At 45.2% G+C, this 19150-nt stretch overlaps 1 protein-coding gene across 3 annotated transcripts in view; it reads right to left on the reverse strand.

The window, feature by feature from the left end:
• Nucleotides 1-19150, reverse strand: part of KDM1B (lysine demethylase 1B) — a 76011-nt gene that overhangs the window by 30163 nt on the left and 26698 nt on the right. For all 3 annotated transcript variants that reach the window (XM_027767135.1, XM_014582967.2, XM_006165507.3), the window contains 9 exons: nt 16147-16323; nt 15706-15780; nt 12168-12305; nt 11155-11326; nt 8040-8167; nt 5947-6078; nt 4775-4849; nt 1019-1135; nt 67-192 (listed from right to left, as the gene is read on the reverse strand). In XM_027767135.1, coding sequence (XP_027622936.1) covers nt 67-192; nt 1019-1135; nt 4775-4849; nt 5947-6078; nt 8040-8167; nt 11155-11326; nt 12168-12305; nt 15706-15780; nt 16147-16323 — 1140 coding nt within the window. The remainder of the gene's footprint in view (nt 1-66; nt 193-1018; nt 1136-4774; nt 4850-5946; nt 6079-8039; nt 8168-11154; nt 11327-12167; nt 12306-15705; nt 15781-16146; nt 16324-19150) is intronic.

A 19150-nucleotide genomic window follows, 5' to 3' on the forward strand; every position in this document is an offset into this window, starting at 1 on the left:
GTCTCTTTCATTCATGAAAGACTTTTTAAAAAAGGAGAAAAATGCAAACCTCACAAGTGATCTTACCTGAGGATCCATGTCATAGAACACAGCAAAAAGCCCGCGCTGGCTGGCGGTCGGAGGAACGTGACCGAAAAAGTCAGCCCCCTGCACTTTACTGTCCCAAAATCTGTAAGGAAATTGCAAGGCGATCTGGAAAGTGAGCAAGAGAGAGCTGGCTGAGTATGTCCTGTCCCAAAGTCACAGCCAAGTTCTAAGAAGCTCCTGTAGCTCTACTCTGAAACAGCAAGCCCACCTCCTCCCTCTCCCTTCCTCGCCTCTCTTCTCCCTCTGGGAGCGCCCTGCTCTGTAAGCCATCCGTTCCAAACCCCCACGGTTAATGCTGGACCCACTGACAGGCTAACCTGAAGCAGAAACTATTTCTGACTTCTGAGAACGTGGCCGCAAAGCCTCGGTCTGTACATTACATGCCAGAGGTCTGCCAGCATCTACTGCAACACAGGACGTGTCAGCAGCAGTGGCGCAGTGGTCACACATGCCCCACAGTGCTGAAGCCACAGGGAAGGCCTGCGTTTGTGCCCATGGCCTCCTTGTCACGCTGGGCAGGCAATGCACATGTCTGGGTCCTTGTTGGCTGAGGGTGGACTGTGGCATGAACGCCCTGTGGGGATGCCTCTGTGTGTGTGTGTGTCTCCCTGTTTCATGGAAGAAATAAGCTTAAAAAAATACATAAAGGTAGAGGAAGGAAACCACTGTTCGTGGAGGATGTCCAGGAAAGCCGAAAAAATAAAAACAATTGCTTATGTCAAATTCAAATTTTGAAGAGCAAGATTTGTTCTCCTAAAGTCAAAACTCACAGACCTCAGCCACCTCTCTTCCTTTCAATATATTCTTCTGTATTTGGGAGCGATTATTTAAATAAGGCAGTCTCTGAAGCTTATTTGGATTTGAAAATTGCCCGCTAGCTCCCTACCACAGCCACGCACTCTCCAGCCTGAGGCTGAATTAACGCCGTCACCTTCTCAATGATGCCAGCGCCCAGGCTGTTGATGGCCTTCGTCTTCTTCTCTGACAGCGGCGGGTTAAACTGGATGGCACCCTTCTGTAGTAAGGCCAGTGGGACAGTGACCAACACCTGTGAGAGGTCAGCGCAGTTAACGCACAGACAGCACTGTAATACCCAGGAAAACCCCAACACCCGAAGAACAGCCCTTGCTACCACCATGTGAGACTCACACCCGTGTGAGCAGGAGCGAGGCTGCCAGGGCAGCCTACAGGCCGCACGCCGCAGTGCCTGGCCAAGCGGAAGAGGCACACCGGAGGGGTGTGTTTAGTGTCCTGACGGAGCAACGAGTCCAGATACAAAGAGGCAGGATCCCCAACCCAAGAGGCAACAGCCCTAAACATGTATCACACTTGACACGTTCCAGCGTGTGGCAGGACCCGCCACACCAACCCCAGGACTGGGACAATGCTTAAAACTAATGCTTGCAGGTCAGCGATACGATTCGTAAGAGGTTAAAGTGCATCACAAACACTGCGCGTTACTCGGACTGTGGAAAGCCCTGTGACTTTTCTTTGATAAGAGAAAGCAGTTTATTACCGGGTCTCAACTGGATCTAAAGAAGCATTTTAAAAAGGCCAAAGATAGGGAACCAGCAGTTAGCGTAATGGCTATGTCGCTGGATTCCCAAGTAGTCGACCGCGGTTCGTGTCCCGGACCCAGTGGCTTAAAAAACTCACGCCGGGCGCGTGTGCGTGCGTGCCCAAGATCCCGAGAGGAGAATGGAGGAGAGGGGATAGCGGCGTGACCATCCCCCCTGGGGGGTGATTTCTCGCTTTCTGTCTCTATGTCTCTGTCTGTCTGGCGAGCGCACGCGCCCTACAGTGAAAATCTCTCAAAAAAAAAAAAAAAAAGGCCAAAGATAGAGATGCCAAGCTGACCTTCAGCAGGGACTCTCAGAGCCACATCACAGAACGAGGCCACTGGGGAGCTGCAGTCTCACCCTAAAACAGGCAACGTCTGGCCCTGGAACCACGTTAGCACTGCTACAACGAACAGCCATGTCCCCGGCTCCCAGTCCTGAATTGCCACAGAAAGAACCACCTGCACCAGCCCCACCCCTTCAGCCTCCCTTGTGGTCAACAACCAGACCCTGGGACCTCAAGTCGTCCCGCTGCAGGAGAACCAAACACCTTGCCCGCCATGCCTCTCAGCAGGGCTGCCCAGGGGAAGCAGAGCCACCCAACCCCTTCCCAAGTTCACGCAAGGGCACTGACTGGCTGGGCTTAACTATCCATTCAGAACCTCAGCCACAAGGGGGGCTGGGAAGGGTGTGTGTGCGTGCACGCATGTACACGCGGGATGTGTGTCTTTACTTTCCAACATCACACGGAGATAGGGTGGAATCAGGCTCAACACCAACTGCCATACTGGCCCTTCAGGTCCTGTTTTTGGCTTTGCCCTCAATTTCAAGATTACAGGAAGCTGTGTTCTTCCTGTGACTCTGTCACTATTTTCTGTCATATGAAAATTTAATAAATTATAAAGGAGTATATTCTCAAGAAGTTTACAATCTGCCTATGACCTGTTTTTATATATATATATATATATATATCAAAAAAAAACAAAAAAACATATAGCTGTTGATGATCTCAGCTGGATTCCATATGAGGGGATCTTCAAAAAGTTCACGGGAAATGCAGATTATGAAAAAACTATGCATGGATTTCAAAAAGTTTTGACACCAAAATAAACTATTTTATTTTTCTGTGAACTTTTTAAATTATCCTCATTTATGAGCTGCAAGCAAATAAAATTTAAATGTTTTCCTTTTTCGTAATTGCCATAGGGCCTGTACACTCACCAGAGAGACAGAGAAAAGAGGAGGAGGGAGGAAGTGAAAGCGCAGGGCGGTTCTGCTGCACTTCCTTCTCCATTTCTCCATTCTATAGGATTTGGGGCACATAGGCAAACAGGCCTGATGTTTTTCAAGCCACAGGGGCTGGGATTCAAAACACGGTTGGCCACGTGGGATTTATTTAGCTCCATTAACCTCTAGGCTACAGGGCCAGCCCTACGTGTTTTCTTAGGACAGAAAGGCTTTCAAAAGCACAAGAGCTTGAGTAACGAAAACAGGCAAATCCCACAGACACACCCAGCCAGCACCCAGCTCCCGGTGGGGCAGCCTAGGCCAAGCTAGGTCTGCCATGGTTTACAGACCTACCCTGTTGGGCTGGAAGGCCATCATTCACAAGTTTGGGGAAACTTCTAACACAAACTGCAAAGTGTGCTAGCTACAGAGACACAGAAAGGTTTGCTTTAGATACTGCAAGGTGCAGCCTGAAGCTGTGCCCTAATTACCCTGGGAGATTAGCAGAGACAGAAGGACGTGTCTGGCCAGGGTCGGGCCACGGGGCACAGGCAGGGAAGGAGGCTGAGCCACGAAACACCAGGGGCCAAGCTATCAGCCCAAAGGCAAGGGAAGCAGCAGGTGCAGTGGCACAGTGGTCACTCTTTTCAGAAAGCAGCAGCTGGGCCAGCCTCATGGCCTGGAGGTGAAGGGAGCCAGATCCTACATGGCCAATCACACTGTTTGAATCCTGGGCCCGGTGGCTTGAAAACAGAGGAGGCATATATCTGTGTGCACATGCACATGGGTGCACTGTGAGGCACCCCAAATCCCAACAGGATGGAGAAATGGAGAAGGGATTATGGTATGATAACACCCCATTGGAGGTGCTTTCTCCTGGTCTCTCTCTGGCAGGCACAGGCACCCTTGTGGTATTTAAAAACAATGTTTACCCTAGGGAGAACCTTGGACTTTTGGGGGTTAGAGACAAGAACAGTAGCCCAGTGGTTCCTGACCGAGGCTCCATGCTGCCACCACTTGGGAAGCTTTAAAACCATGATCAGGACCAGGCAAAGCAAATCTCCTTTCTAAGCCCCTCCCGGTGACTGTGATGTGCAGCCTAGACTGAAAGCCACTTCTAGTCCGAAGCCTCCCAGCCATCGGCAGTCAATGGCAGGTATTCTGAGGGTACTTCCCACCTGAGGGCATCCTCTAGACCGCATCCTTCCCTTGCCACATTCCCGGTTTTACGTAACTGAGGGGTAAAAGACACAGCTAGTCAAGGAGCCGACAACAGCTCATCAGTGCTATTTTTGATAATCACTTCAGACACAGGTACACTTTTGAGGTTTATTAAATCTTCTCTGCCTTAGGTAAGCAATGTTCTCCAATACCATAGAAATCCTGGTACAATTTCAGGTATTAGATCCGGAGTACCCTGCATTGTTCACCTGCTGAAGCTGCGTACGAAAAACTTAAGTTACATATAAAGTACTTCTATCAGTTTCCAGATGAAAACATAACTTTCTTAATCTCAAAAAGGGCTCCATGTTATCATGAGACCATGTACAATTAAAATAGATTTCTTTATGCAGGACTTTTCGGAGTCTTGAATGTCCTATGTAAATCTTAAAGCAGAGTATGGTACACACTACTTCCCAGACTGATTTGGCCACAGAATTTCTGTGCTTGTTCGACAGTCAGGACTTAGAGCCCACTCTGAGGAACAGTTTGGAATCCCATCTGCCATAAATCTGTGCAGTGTCAGATCAGTTCACTCAGCTCTGCTAAGTCACACATAATTAGACAGAGATACGTAACGTGTGTGAGATCCAGCAAGGCTCAGGTGACCACCGCGGGCACCTGGACCTCCTCCCCAGGGTCCTGCAGCCAGGAGCTCGGCCCAGGAACCACGCGCTTACCTTCTGCGCAGACCACCCTGTGCCGTCGGTGGTGGTGACCTGCACGTCATCCCCAGAATAATCGATACTCTGCACCTGCTCAGGAAAAACCACCAAGGGAAGAATGAGGGCTGGACTATGTCCTTAGAAAGGATCTCAGGTTCTTTCTTAATTCTCAGGTTCCATGAGTTTACATCTCCGAGGCTATGGGGATCACTCCCTGGCAGTCAGAGATCTAAACAACACAGATGAACTATGTTTAATTACTAAGCACTGAGCCAACAGGCAGCATGGTGGATAAGTCAGCTGGATCCCACATGGCAGGCTGTGTGGTTTGAGTCCTGAACCTGGCAACTTGGAAAATACACCAGGCGCGTGTGCATCAGTGCCCAAAATCTCAAGAGGAGAATGGAGTAGAAGGGACTGAGGCATGGCCGGCCCCTCTGGGGGGTAATTTCTCACTTTCTCTCGCTTTCTCTCTCTCTTTCCCCAGTGAGAACATGCACCCTACTGGAAATTTTAAAAGTTAAGTTAAATTTTAAAATCTTTTTTTATTTAGAGAGATTTTTGTTCTAGGGTGTGTATACTCACCAGAGACACACAGAGAGAGACAGAAAGTGAGAACTCTCCCCAGTGGGGATGGCCACATTGCAATCCCTTTTCCTCCATTCTCCCCTCAGGATTTTGGACACACATGCGCATGTGCCAGGCATCAGTTTTTTAAGCTGCCAGGTCCAGGACTCAAACTACATGGGAGTCCAGTGACATAACCATTACGCCATCTGCTGCTCACAAATGTAAAAATTTCTGAGCACTATGTCAGAACATGAGGAGTATTTATAACATAGTGTAAAATAAACTTTATTTTAAAAAAATCACGTCTATGATGGCAAGAGGTATAACAGAAATACCATGGGACAGATATTTGAAGAAAGCATTTTAAAATGAAAGTAAGTGTATCATGTCAGGGAGATTATGAGCGGCTTGAAGCCTTCCTTCCTAATGAAAATGCACCTGGGCCATTGCTGTTCCTGACAGCGCGGCTCCCCAGCCCAATGAGAAAGCTGGAGCACACAGGCTGGGACCACACAGAAGTGCAGAGAGATACCGGCCAAGGCAGAGCCAGCACCTGGCTGAGCCACACACAGGCCACAGCGCGGCGAAACCAGAGCCTCCACCCTGTCGACACTCACTGGACACTGCAGCCGAATGTCTAACCCCTCAGCCAGTTTGTCCATGATGACGGAGTAGCCAGGCGTCAGCAGAGTGTGGTCACCAGCAAACTGGGCGAAGAACTCGTTGTGGTCCCAGGAGCGCGCGGACACCTGGGAAACAGCAAGAGAGGCTGCGAATGTGTGGTGTGAGTCCCTGAGCCTGCAGGGGCCACACAGTGGAGCTCCAGGCTGGGACAGCCACCGAGCAGGGGGCAGGGCCTCCGACCACACGCAATGTCCTGGGATGGGGACAAGACCAGCCCAGGCAGATGCTGCTGTTCAGGGCAAGGAAATCCTTCCATAACACACAGAAAAGTTTCCATAGAACAAAACATCTATGTAACATGGGCATGGAATTTATACATTCCTTGATAAAAGTAAAAGGTGATTTTATATTATCAACAATTCTGGGCCCAGCCCCTTAGCTCAGTGGTTAAGGGAGCCAGGCCCCACATGGCCATTCACAGTTCAAATCCCCACTCCAGTGGCTTAAAAAATGCTGGGCACATGTGTTTGCATGCCCTAAATTTTGACAGGATAGAAAAATGGAGAAGAGACTGTGGTGTGGCCACAGGCCATTGGGCAGTTCTTTCTCCCTCTCCTCTCTCTACCACACATAACTTCTAGCAATTTAAAAGTAAATGAACTAAAACAAAAAATTCTGGCAAAGGAGAACTCTACAAGGTTAAAACTGCGTTTGATGATGATGGCCCAGTAGGTGGTGCAGAGGTTAAGGCAGCTGGAACCCAAATGGCCAACTGTGTGGTTCAAGTCCTGGCCCCAGCAGCCTAGAAAACATGCCAGGTGCATGTGTGTGCATGCCCAAAATCCTAAGAGGAGAATGGAGAAAGAAGTGCAGCCTGACCATCCCCATGGAGGATGATTTTTCACCTCTAGTACACATAGTACGCATGCCCTATAGAAAACAAAAGAGGGACCAGCAGTTAGTGTAATGGCTATGTCACTGGACTCCCACATAGTCGACTGCGGTTCGAGTCTCGGATCCGGTGGCTTAAACTCACTCTGGGCGCGTGTGCGTGCGTGCCCAAGATCCTGAGAGGAGAATGGAGGAGAAGGGATTGCGGTGTGGCCATCCCCCCTGGGGGGTGATTTCTCGCTTTCTATTTCTCTGTCTCTGTCTGATGGTGAGCACACACGCCCTATAGTAAAACCCTCTCCAGAAAAAAAAAAGAAAACAAAAAAACTGCATTTGATGAACTCTATAGATAAATATGCCAACTATTGTCTTCTACATGAAAACTCTACAGACGAAACCCAGGGTGACTTTGGAAAACAGTGCAATTCCAATCTCAGTGCAGAATGGAATGGAAATGAAGAGGTCCCAAAGGGGACAGTGAACTCATTCCTGGCTTCTATTCAAAGTGCAGGACAATGGGGCGTGAGGTCACAGCTGATTAAAAGAGTCAGGCAGACCTAAGTTTACTTCAACAAGATAAACAGGACAGATTTGCAGGAGGACTGTGGTCTGCTTTCTTGCAAGCAGTGTTCATGATGTCTTGGGCTCCGCAGTTTCACAGAAACGCTGCAAAGGCCTCTGCGGAGGAGAGGAGGGCAGGTACAGTGCAGGCTTGGGCCCCACCCGATGCGCCCGGCAGCCCCCCTTTCTTTGGTTTTATGTACTGGTACTGAGCTCTTCTCAGCATTATCTGGCTTAAACAGAAAAAAAAGAGCTAAAAAAACACTGGAGTTAAAAGGCTCTGAGGTCGCGATTTTCAAACTGTAAAGCAGGGTAGCCGTGTGCTTATCCAAACCAGTGAGAGCTCAGTGCTGATCACTTATGCACGTCTTCATTGTGATAAAGACACAAGTCATGTATTTATTACAGGCCGTGACCCCCCCTTCCCCAGCCCCTCGGGATCCTGGGAACCTGGACGGTACCTGCTGTGTGTTCAAGGCTGCCCAGGGACCTGAATGCTGGGTGGTGGCCATGTGGCTTCCAGCATCACAGGGCACTCTGCCACTCATGTTCCCTCAATATTTAGATGTGTAGAAAAACAAGCACGCAAAAATAAGCCTTTTCAAAACACATGTTCTAAGACCCCCAACCCCACCTGGTAGAGGTTGCTGCCGCAGGCATATTCCAGGTTGCTGAGGTGGAACTGAAGCACCTGCCCTTCGAGCTCGCTAAACTGGATGCCGGATTCCTTTATAAAAGCTTTGTAGATCTCCTCTATCTTCTCTGTAATGGGGGTGGATCAAAGCAGAAACAAGAGCTTTAGTAATCAGGATTCTCTAGTTCCTTAACCTTTGCTTTCAACCTCCTCCCACCAGCATCCCCAACCCCCCAAAAATTTAAAAAAAACTCCTGAAGTCTTTTCCAAGTAACCTCAGGGGTAAAGATCTCTTGCTAAGATTTTTATAGGTTCTAGATCTATAATGTTTCTTTTCCACTCAGTTAAGGATCTTTCTTCTTCTTTTCAAGATACATAAAAAGGACCCCCCACTCATACATGCACAGACCACAGACAGAGGATTAGCACAGTCTTTCTCATCTCCTTGCCATTACCTGAAACTAAATTTCTAACAATATTTCGCCTCCACTGAGAGACCTGTAAGAGACTAATTGCTGTCTGTCATCTCTCCTGAATGCAGATGTTGCTCTGAGGGCTTTTCACCATGTCATGACCCCATGCCCAGAACTCCAGAAGCCACTGCCCAGCAAGGATGGGAGCACGACCAGCTGCCCACTCACAGGCTCTGTCGCTCCCTCTCACCGAATCCCACCCATCCCCTCTAGTCCACCATCACCCAACCACTGCAGCCTCCAGAGCTCTCCCTGCTGCCCACCTCACATTTACCTGAACCTTTTAGCTGCAACCCTGCAAATTCATTCGTTATTCTCTCAGATTCCATTCTGGGAGGCTGAAGGAGAGGCCCAGACTACTGCCAAAGTAATAAGCATTTCTATACATGCTACTTCTTTTTCACTTTTCTAGTGATGACAACCATTGAACACATACATCACAGACTCCAAGTTTCGGTAACACAGCGTGAGCTCAGCTGATTACAAAAAGAACTGACTATCAGCTAACTTTCTTTTCTGAGAGGTCAAAGTTGTCATTCAAGTTTTCAATTCTTTTCTTTCTTTTTAATTTTAGGCTTCTTCTTTTTTTTTTTTTTTTTTTTTTTGGCTATAGGGTGCATACACTCACTGGAAAAGGGATGGGGGGAAAAGTGAGAAATCAACCGTCAGGGTGGATGGTCAAGCCTCAATCCCTTCTCCTTCACTCTCTTCTCAGGATTTTGGACATGCATGTACTCAGTGTGTTTTTCTAGCCACTGGGTCCAGTACTGCACAATCACCTATGGGGGATCCTGCTGGCCCTATAGTTTTCAATTCTTACCAGAGATTGCAATGTTTAAGGGATCTGGGACCAGCAGGTAGCATGGTAGTTTAAGTGCTGGACACTCCCACATAACCAACCATGGTTCAAGACCTGGTGGCTTGCTTTCTCACTTTCCCTCTCTCTGTGCATGTGTGTGTGTGTGTGTGTGTGTGTGTGTGTGTCTTTCTCTGATCAATTAAAACAAATGAACGAGTAAAATTAAATAATTCATTCTTTTTAAAAAATGTTTAGGAGATGGCTGCATTTGTGGCAAGCTTTTGCCCCTGTACCTTTGTGTTTTAGGTCACTTTCAGGGACCTCTGTAGCAGTTCTACACCTGCCCCATGCGTAGTTTCTACTTTCCTATGGTTTTGTGGAGAGAAAAGAACCAAGATTGCTAGAAAAGGATATAAAATTAAGTATAAACAGACTGAACAGGGTGTTAGTATGATTTTATGTAAATAATGTTTAGAGGCTTTAGTGCCTATGCTTTGTGAAATGAACTCTAGCCCCATAGCGACTTACATCTTGTTCTTTTTCAGCTTTGTGCTAATAAGATGCATGGTCAGCCAGCCACAATCCTGACAGGCAGGGTATAACTGTAACCTCATACAGAGACGTGTGCATTATAATTAAAGCTTTCTGATAAAACATTAATAATATGAAAGTAAGTGTTGCTAGGCCACCCTTAATTTTTTTTGAGTAAGACCAAAGCAAAGTGATATCATTAAAGCTTTCCATTTTGCGACTATGAAAGTAGTGTAAAGAAAGTCTGGGCAGTGACTACCACACAGGTACAAATCACTACCCAAGCTCTGGGGATAGCCTGCTAGACAGCCCAGTAACTGTTCTCAGTGCCAGAAAATCCAACAACTCTCCAATTGGTCTGGACACTAAAACACTTCAATGATACCTGCTGACCAGACCATACTTATGAAAATGTTCTGTCACGTTTTGTCAGTTAACCACTACTAATGACGATTAGAGTGGGACCAGTCTCTCAGAGGTGGTAAGCTGAGGTAGTGACGGGGGAAAGGAAGGAGAAAAAGACAAGACAGACTGTCCCTGCTAGGAGAGGTTTACCCCGAAGACCAACTGTGTGACAGCTTGGTGAAGTGAGGACCCTTGCGAAGAAACACATAGCTGAAGAAAATTAACATCTTGCAAACTGAGTTCAAATGTTCATACTTCAACAAACTCCAATATGCCTCCACGAATGGCAAGTGGATGCATTCAGGTCACAAAACTGTAGGTTAAATAAATGAAAACTTAAGAAGCAATACAGTAAAACTGCAGCTGGCACCTTACAGAAACCAGTCATTAAAGGCAGTCAAGATTTCTGAAGGGTTGGTTAATATTGCCCATTTAATTGCCAAAGCCAAAAGATTGTGAATTAAAATTCTTAAATTACAATATACATTCTTGCACCCTTAAACAAAATATACTGAAACACCTTCACCTACTGCCCCCTCCAAAGAGGAACAGAGAAGAATTCCTGGTATCCAGAAACCCTTATACAAGAGGCATTACATGGCGGGAATTTATCCACAGAACGCTTTCCACATGCTTCCCGAAAAGCAAGCTCCTCTGGGTAATTTAAAATCAAATATTTAGAGAATGCTGTAAAACACCAGCTGTTGTTTACCATTAGGGTCATCTAAGCAGGTACGGAAGGTCTGCAGGCACCTAAGGTCCCTCGGGAGGTTCTGTGCCCCTCTGGACGCACACAGGTCACCCCTACCGCAGACGTCCAACCTCGCCGCCAACAGTGCTACTGCCGATCACACTGAGGTTAGGACGAGACTAAGATGCAACAGTCAGAACACCATTCTCCCCGTACCTCCTAACGGGACATCTTGGAGCTGAGTCTTATCCTTCCTCCACTCAGAGACAACATCCAAGAGAGCATTAAAATGAAAATCCATGCGCTTGTCAATAGTGGGGTCAGTTATTCTTCCACCTTCCTGAATTAAGTCACATCTTTCTCCAAATTTATGCATGCTGATGCCAAGCTTCAAAATAATAAGAATAAGAAGGTGAACAATAAGAAGGTGAAAAATATTGACAGGTTCGAAGTTGAAATTAGAGCTCTCATGGAGAAACGGACTAGTATCTCTCAAAAATAAAGCAAAGTAAGCTTCACGGGGAATGGCGGCAGAGCCAGGCAGTGGGAAAGGCATAAACTCTACAAGACCTTCTTTCGCGAGCGTGTGAGGGTGACAGCAACGGAGGCTAAGCCATGCACTCTAACTCCTCGGCTACTGAAAAAGCCGTGCACTGCCTGTCCTTGCTCGAACATTCCACCTCCTCCATGACCACTCGTGTAAGCAAACACGCAAATACACAAACACTAGTTTACTGTCAATAAATGTTTCAGGAAAAACCCTTGGGCCCACCAGGGCTGTAGAGAAACTTTATAAGGTTGCCAGGGAAGAGATAGGATGCCCGGTGACATCTGACTTTCAGATAAATAACGTACTTTGGAAGTACAAGTATGTCCCAAATATTGCATACAAATCATATTTAATATTTGAGATACACTAAAATCATCATTCTCTACCTGAAAATCAAACTTAACCAAGAATCCTATATTCTTATTTGCAAAGTCTGGCAACCCTGAAACTGTGAGCCAATCAAGTGGCCTACAAATAAAATTAAAGACCTTATAAAAAGGGGGGGGGGACCTTTAAGTCTTCTAGTTCTAGCTTTCTCAGAAAGGCAGAAGTATCATTCTTATTTACTTGGCAGAGATTAAAGGGGCTGGTATATGTGGTCTTTTAGAAATATTAACACTCCACACAAGTACATGAAGACAATTTTCTGTCGCGACAATAAAATCTTAGAGAAACTTACTTGTTCACACATCAGTGCTACGGGGTTGTTAATACAGCCATTGACGATCTGTGCTCCTCTTCCCACAGTGACACCTTTGAAAGACTTATCATCCCAAACTCGGCCTCCAATCCTGTCTTTGGCTTCTAGGACAGTCACCTAGAGAGACGATCGGAGAAGCTAAACAGGCTAGGACAGTCTGACGAGACACAGTATAAAGAAGGGGGCAGCTCTGTAGCCTGGTGGTTAAAGTAACTGGATCCCTCATGGCTGACCACCCAGTTCACATCCCTGACCCAGGAGCTTGAAAAACAGACCAGGTGTACCTGCATGCCCAAAATCCTGCTGAGAGTGAGAAACAGAAGAGAGACAGCGGCGTGACTACACCCTGCTGAAGGTGCTTTCTCTTCTCCCTTTCTCTGTCTCCTTCTGGCAGTACAAGTGCCCTCTGGCAAAAATTTTAAAAGAAAATGTAGAATGACATTGTTAAATAACCTCCACAGTTAACTTGTGAGACCAGCAGTTGGCATAATGGCTATGTCACTGGACTCCCATGTAGTCGACTGCGGTTCAAGTCCTGGACCTAGAGGCTTAAACTCACGCCGGGCATGTGTAGGTGTGTGCCCAAGATCTGGAGAGGAGAATGGAGGAGAAGGGATTGAAGCATGGCCATCCCCCCCGGGGAGTGATTTCTCGCTCTCTGTCTTTCTGGCGAGCGCACACCCCTATAGCAAAAACCTCTCCAAAAATAAATAAATAAATAACCTCCATAGTTAAGTTGTATTTCTACAGAAACAGGAGTGGGGTGGTGGCACAGTAGTGACAAAACGCTCTGTGATACCAGGCCCACGTGGGGGTGTCCTGGGTTTGCATCGAGTCCCCCTGCAAAGGCTGGGAATGCATGTGCCCAGGACCTAGGAGGGCTGGGACTACAGAGCTAGTTTGCATCATGAGGACCCTTTGGAGTACTATCTCTTTCTCTAATGAAAAAAAAAATTTAAAAATACAATGATAGTGTTAAATAATCTCCACATTTAATTAATTTATTGTATTCATACAGAAACAACTTTTTTTTTTTTTTGAGATTTCTGCTATAGGGCATGTGTGCTCGACAGAGAGACAGAAAATGAGAAATCGCCTCCCTGAGGGGGAGAACCACGCCGCAGTCCCTTCTCCTCCATTCATCTCTCAGGATTCCGGGCACGCACACACACGCACCTAGCATGCGTTTTAAGCCGCTGGGTCCAGAACTCAGCCACAGTCGACTACATGGGAGTCCATCTGGTCCCCAGAAACAGCTCTGAAAGCAGCCAATGGAAACAGAAGGCAAAGCGAATATCCAAAGCAGTCCAGATCCTAGCGCAGAGTAACGGAGTGCTCTGCCTCCAAACCCCTCCAACCACGTCCTCTCAGGTCAGACAATAAGATCTGAGGAACCAGCATGGGAAATGCACTTTGAAAGTTCTTACTAAACAGCACGATTAAACACTATTTTAAGGGGCCGGCAGGTGGCATGGTGGTTAAGGGCACTGAATACCCACACAGTCAACCACGGTTCAGTCCCGGACCCGGAGGCTTGTCTTTTCACTTTCCTCCTCTCTCTCTCTTGCTCTGTCCTTCTCTGGTCCAATTAAAAATAAGTAAATACATAAAATTAAGTTAAATAATTCTTAAAAAAAATTAATATTAAAGAGGATTTTTTTCCCTATGAAATACCTATACATGTAATAGCAAAAGTCCTTTAGGTCTATAGCAATAGACCTAAAATTCCCTAAGATCTGACTATTAAAGAAAGGAGAAAAAGAAAGGTCCTATTCCAAACTAAGTGTGACCTCGTCGACTTGCCCTAATCACACGGGTCCCATGTCCAAGCTAGCTTATCTCCTCCAAATATTCTTTATCTTTTTTGCCAGAAGACACATACTCTCACCAGAGAGAGATAAAGATGGAGAGAGAGAGAGAAAGCAGCCTACAAAGGGGCATGGTCACCCTTCTCCATTTCTCCATATTGCTGCGATTTACGCAGGCACATATGCCAGATGTGTTTTCAAACCACTATGGACAGGGGTAAACAGTGCAGTGGCCACATGAGATCCAACTACCTTAATCATTGGGCACACGGTTGGCCCTCACCTCCAATTTTTAAATAAATGTATATTTTATTTATTTAAAATTTTTTTATTATCATTTCCAGGAATGAGAGAGAGAAAGACGGTTACACCCGACAGGGTTCTCACAGCACAATCTACCCTCAGTCTTAGCCAGTGTGGATCATGGGCTCATGTACACACCTGGCATGCTTAGTGAGGTCCCGGGATGAGAACCGAGGACCTTTACCATGTGGGGCCACCTGTATCTCCTTGCAATTTCCACTGCCAGGCATGAAGCTGTCCTCCAATGAAGAGACACCATCTCACTTGAGCCCTGGGAGCCTAAGTGCCAAGCTTCGCTGGGGGACACTAACTGAAAATGTGAGGCTATTTATCCCAAGGCCAGGCGTCTCCTTTCTAGATCCCTAAAAGCACCACCTTTTGCTCAGATTGTTCAAGAGGTTCTTTGAATTAATCACCTTCCGGGCTACTCAAGAGGATCCCGCCGGTCGCCAGAAAGTCATAATGCATTTTTACATAGAAAAATATGTCATGGTTTTTCTGATGACTATTTCCTCACAAAGAGGGACAAGATGTCCCCTGGGTGTCCCCCTCGTCTCTTGGGGAGAGTAAGAGGACAGTAAAAGGGGTCGTCTGGATGCTCCTCCACTGGCCTGACCTCTTCACTTTCTCTAACTCGGAAGGCTAGGGGCCTGTACAATACTCAAAAGTTAGACAATTCCATCTCAACCAATAGATTAACTAATCCGATCTTGCTTCCAAAGGCAACGTTCGGTTTTCCAGAGGAACATTCAAAGAGTGTCTCTGATATTACCTAAGAAAATCTGATTATTTCTGAAACTTCTCCACAAGAAGTGAATTTCCATGGCACTACTTCTTGTCTTAAACTACTGCAGAAACAAAAGTTTTCCCCCATCACCTCTCCTGTGTTAATAAAAATCTGTCAAAACTCTGCTTTAATTCCAAGTTAGAATTGCTTCTGACTTGCTCATTAGATATAAAACTTCACAGCTAAGAGACTCTCTACTTGCCTTTACCAATTTCGAACTCTGTAACTTTTCTAGGCTCTACTGTACAAGCATAGGGTTGCTGGGAAAGTCGTGACACATTTTTGCGTAGAGAAATGTGTCCTGACAACCTAAAATAATGTATTTATTATTGTTCACTAAGATTAGAAACTGAGTGCTAAATCTTAGAAAATCTGGCCAAGGACCAGCAGGTGGCACAGTGGTTAAGGGCACTGGACTCCCCCATGACCAACCATGGTTTGAGTCCCAGACCTGACAGCTTGCTTTCTCACATTCCCTCTCTCTTTCTCACTGTCCCTCTCTGGTCAAATTAAAAATTTTAAAAATTAAATAATTATTAAAAAAAAATAAAAGGAAAATCTAGTCCAAAGAAGTGATAGCAGCCCATCTGTTTTCAGCCAGGTGTTCCCAAATTCTCACCTTAATTCCAAAGTTATGCAGTTGCCTCGCAGCTGCTAATCCTGCAGGACCAGCTCCAACAACAATGACTGATTTCTTAACAAAAAAAAAAAAAAAGGAAGAAAGAAAAGAAAGCAAATTCCAATTAGAGAGGTAACAATGCACTGCTTTTGTTCAGGAAGGTGCTGACTGCCAAGCAATGTCCATTCACCTACACTTCTATGGTCTCCTTAGAGTTATTTTTCTAAAGCATACAGGGGTAGTTGGGTTAGATAAAAGTAATTCCTTCCTTTATTTTCTCCATTTGGGGAAAACACTCCTCTCTCAGGAAAAACGCATATTCAATAAAGCCTTGCTTCTCTAAGTTCTGCGGTGATAACGTGACTTTTGCTGGCCCGGACAGGCACCACGTGAATGTCTCATGAGGGAGTGCAGCGTTACTGCGAGGGCGGCGGCACCTACATTGTGGTAGTCTTTAGGAAGAAGATACTGGTCGGCTCCCACGCCGAGAACGCCTGTGTTGATGAGACCTTTCCTCGTCATAAAATAAAGTATCCTCTCCACTTCCTGAACACATCGGATGCGCACAAGACCCCGAACAATGATGTGAGGAATACATTTCTGAGGAGTCAGAGCTTCCTGTGTTTGAACATGAAACCAAACTGTTAAAAAAAAAAATCTCAAGGAACTCAAGATCCCAAAAAACATAATCCAATTAAAAAAATCAGTGGAAGACTTGAAGATACATTTCTCCAAAGAAGACATGCAAATGGCCAATGGTCTAAGGGGAGAATACTCGACATCATTAATCGTTAGAGAAATATATCGACAGAGAAAGGCAAATTAAAACCAAAAAGAGATTATCACCTCACACCTGTTATAATATCAAATATGTGTTTGATACTATCAGATAAACAGAAGATTACAAGGGTCGGAGTGAAAGGCGAATCCCTGCACACCATCAGTGTGAGTGCACATTAGTGTAGCAATTATGGCAAACAGTATGGAGATTCCTCCAACAATTAAAAACAGAACTGTTACATGATCCAGGAGTCCCACTGCTGGGAACACACCCAGAGGAAGTAACACCAGTATGACAAAGAGATGCCTTCCTGTGATTACTGCAGGGTTATTCACAAGAGCCAAGATGTGGAATCAAGCCAAGTGTCTAGCAATGACCGAGCAGATAAAGAAAGGTGGTGTACATACACAATGGAATACTACCTAGCCTTTAAAAAAAAAAAAAAGAAATCCTGTCTTCTGGGACAACGTGGATGAACCTGGAGGACATTCTGTTAAATAAAATAGGCCAACACAGACAAATACTGAATGATCTCACTTAAATGTGGACTCTAAAAAACTCGCAGAGGCAGAGAGGATATTGTGGGTTACCAGAGGTTGAGGTTGGGGGGACCAGCGTTAACATAATGGCTATGTTGCTGGACTCCTGTGTAGCCAACCGCAGTCCGAGTCCTGGATCTGGTGGCTTAAACGCACGCTGGGTGCAAGTGTGTGTGTGCCCAAGATCCCGAGAGGAGAATAGAGGAGAAGGGATTGCGGCGTGACCATCCCCCCCTGGGGGGTGATTTCTCGCTTTCTCTTTCTCTGTCTACCTGGCGAGCGCACTTGCCCTATAGCAAAAAAATAAAAATAAAATAAAAAACCTCTCCAAAAAAAAAAAAAAAGGAGGTTGAGGTTGGGAATCTATAAAGAGATGATCAAAAGTCATGAGATTTTAGTTAGAAAGGAGGAATAATTTCAAAAGAGCTATCGTACAATGGTGATTACAGTTAATGTCAATATACTGTATAACGTAAAACTGCTAAAGGAATAGATTTTCAGTGTTCTCGACACAAGGCAACAGTAAGTATGTGATGTAACACGTGTCAATTAGATCAATTCGGCCACTCCACAACATACACGTGTTTCGAAACACTACACTGTACACCATAAGTAGGTACAATTTTTGTCAATTTAAATCATTTTTAAAACTCTCCTGGTTTTGACTGGCACTATAAATAGTTCTACCTGGCAGAGAGGATTAGAGAAGCCATATGAAAGAATTCATACCCTAAAATAGCCTGGACTTTTCCAGCCAGCATTGTAACCAGTGGAGATTGCAAAAGAGCTGACGCAACCAGAGGATTACCTTGAGGAAGCCTTTGAAAGAAGAAAAAGAGGCTGATCTTTGCTAGCAGGTGGTAAACCACAGAATCCTTGGTAGGCAGGGCTGAGTTGGGAAGGTTCATGTGTGAATTGTGTGTTGGGTGTCTGCTTTCCAACAGTCTGAGTAGTGGATGTGTAAATATTTCCTCAAAAATATTTAAAACCGAGACCAGCAAATGACATGGTGGTTGAGACGCTGGACACTCCCACATGGCCAACTACGGATCAAGTCCCAGACCCGGTGGTTTGCTTTCTCAACTTCTCTCTCTCTGATCAAATTTTAAAAAATAATAAGGGAATAAAGTTAAATAATTCTCTAAATTTTTTTTTAATTAAAACCATACTGATTCTGTTACAGTTACAAACAAAACTATAACAAATGTTTTGAAGGTTATCTTTAAAATTCAGGTTTTTTTAGAAATTTCAAAATTTATTAACTCTCAAGAACTATGGAGTATGAGCAAAAAATTTTTGACATATAAAGTAAATGTGAGAAAAGGTAAATAAATTTTTAAAAATAAGCAAAAAAAAAAAAGTTTCTTAGTTTCTCAAAAAATTAAAATAAATTACCATATGATCCAGCAATTTGGCTCGTAGGTATATATATCCAAAAGGGCTGACAACAAGTTTTCAAACAAAATGCTCATAGCGGAGGTATTAAAATGTCCAAAAGAGAGAATCAATGCAATTTTACAAACGAGTAAAATCAAGGGCATATCCACGTGATGGAGTATTGTTCAGCCATGAGACACTGATATGCAACAAGGCAGATAAATCTCAAAAGTATGCTACGTGAGGGGCCAGTGGATAGCATAGCGATTATGTCGCTGCACTCCCACATGGCCTATTACAGTTCGAGTCCCAGACCTGGCAGCTTAAAACTCATGCCAGGCACATGTGCGTGCATACCAAAGATCCCAGGAGGAGAATGAGAATGGAAAAAGGATTTTGACATGGCATCCCTATAGGGAGTGTTTCTCATTTCTCTCTCACTGTCTCTGTCTCTCTCCCCAGTGAGCACACACTACCTAAGACAAAAACCTCTTAGATTATAAATATATATATATATATATATATATTGGTCCCAAGATACAGTTATATAAATACACACACACATATATATATAAACACACACATATATATGTATATATGTACATACACTTCATGCAAGTAGCTGGTCACAAAAGGCACATACTGTACAATTCTGTTTACAGAAAGTATAGAGAACAGGCAAATACTCAGAAAGACAGCGGGTCACTGGAAAAGCCATGACAGGGCAGGGAGCAGGAGAGAATGGGAA

Source organism: Tupaia chinensis, unplaced genomic scaffold (assembly GCF_000334495.1).
Source record: "Tupaia chinensis unplaced genomic scaffold, TupChi_1.0 Scaffold143936_1, whole genome shotgun sequence".
NCBI lineage: Eukaryota > Metazoa > Chordata > Mammalia > Scandentia > Tupaiidae > Tupaia > Tupaia belangeri.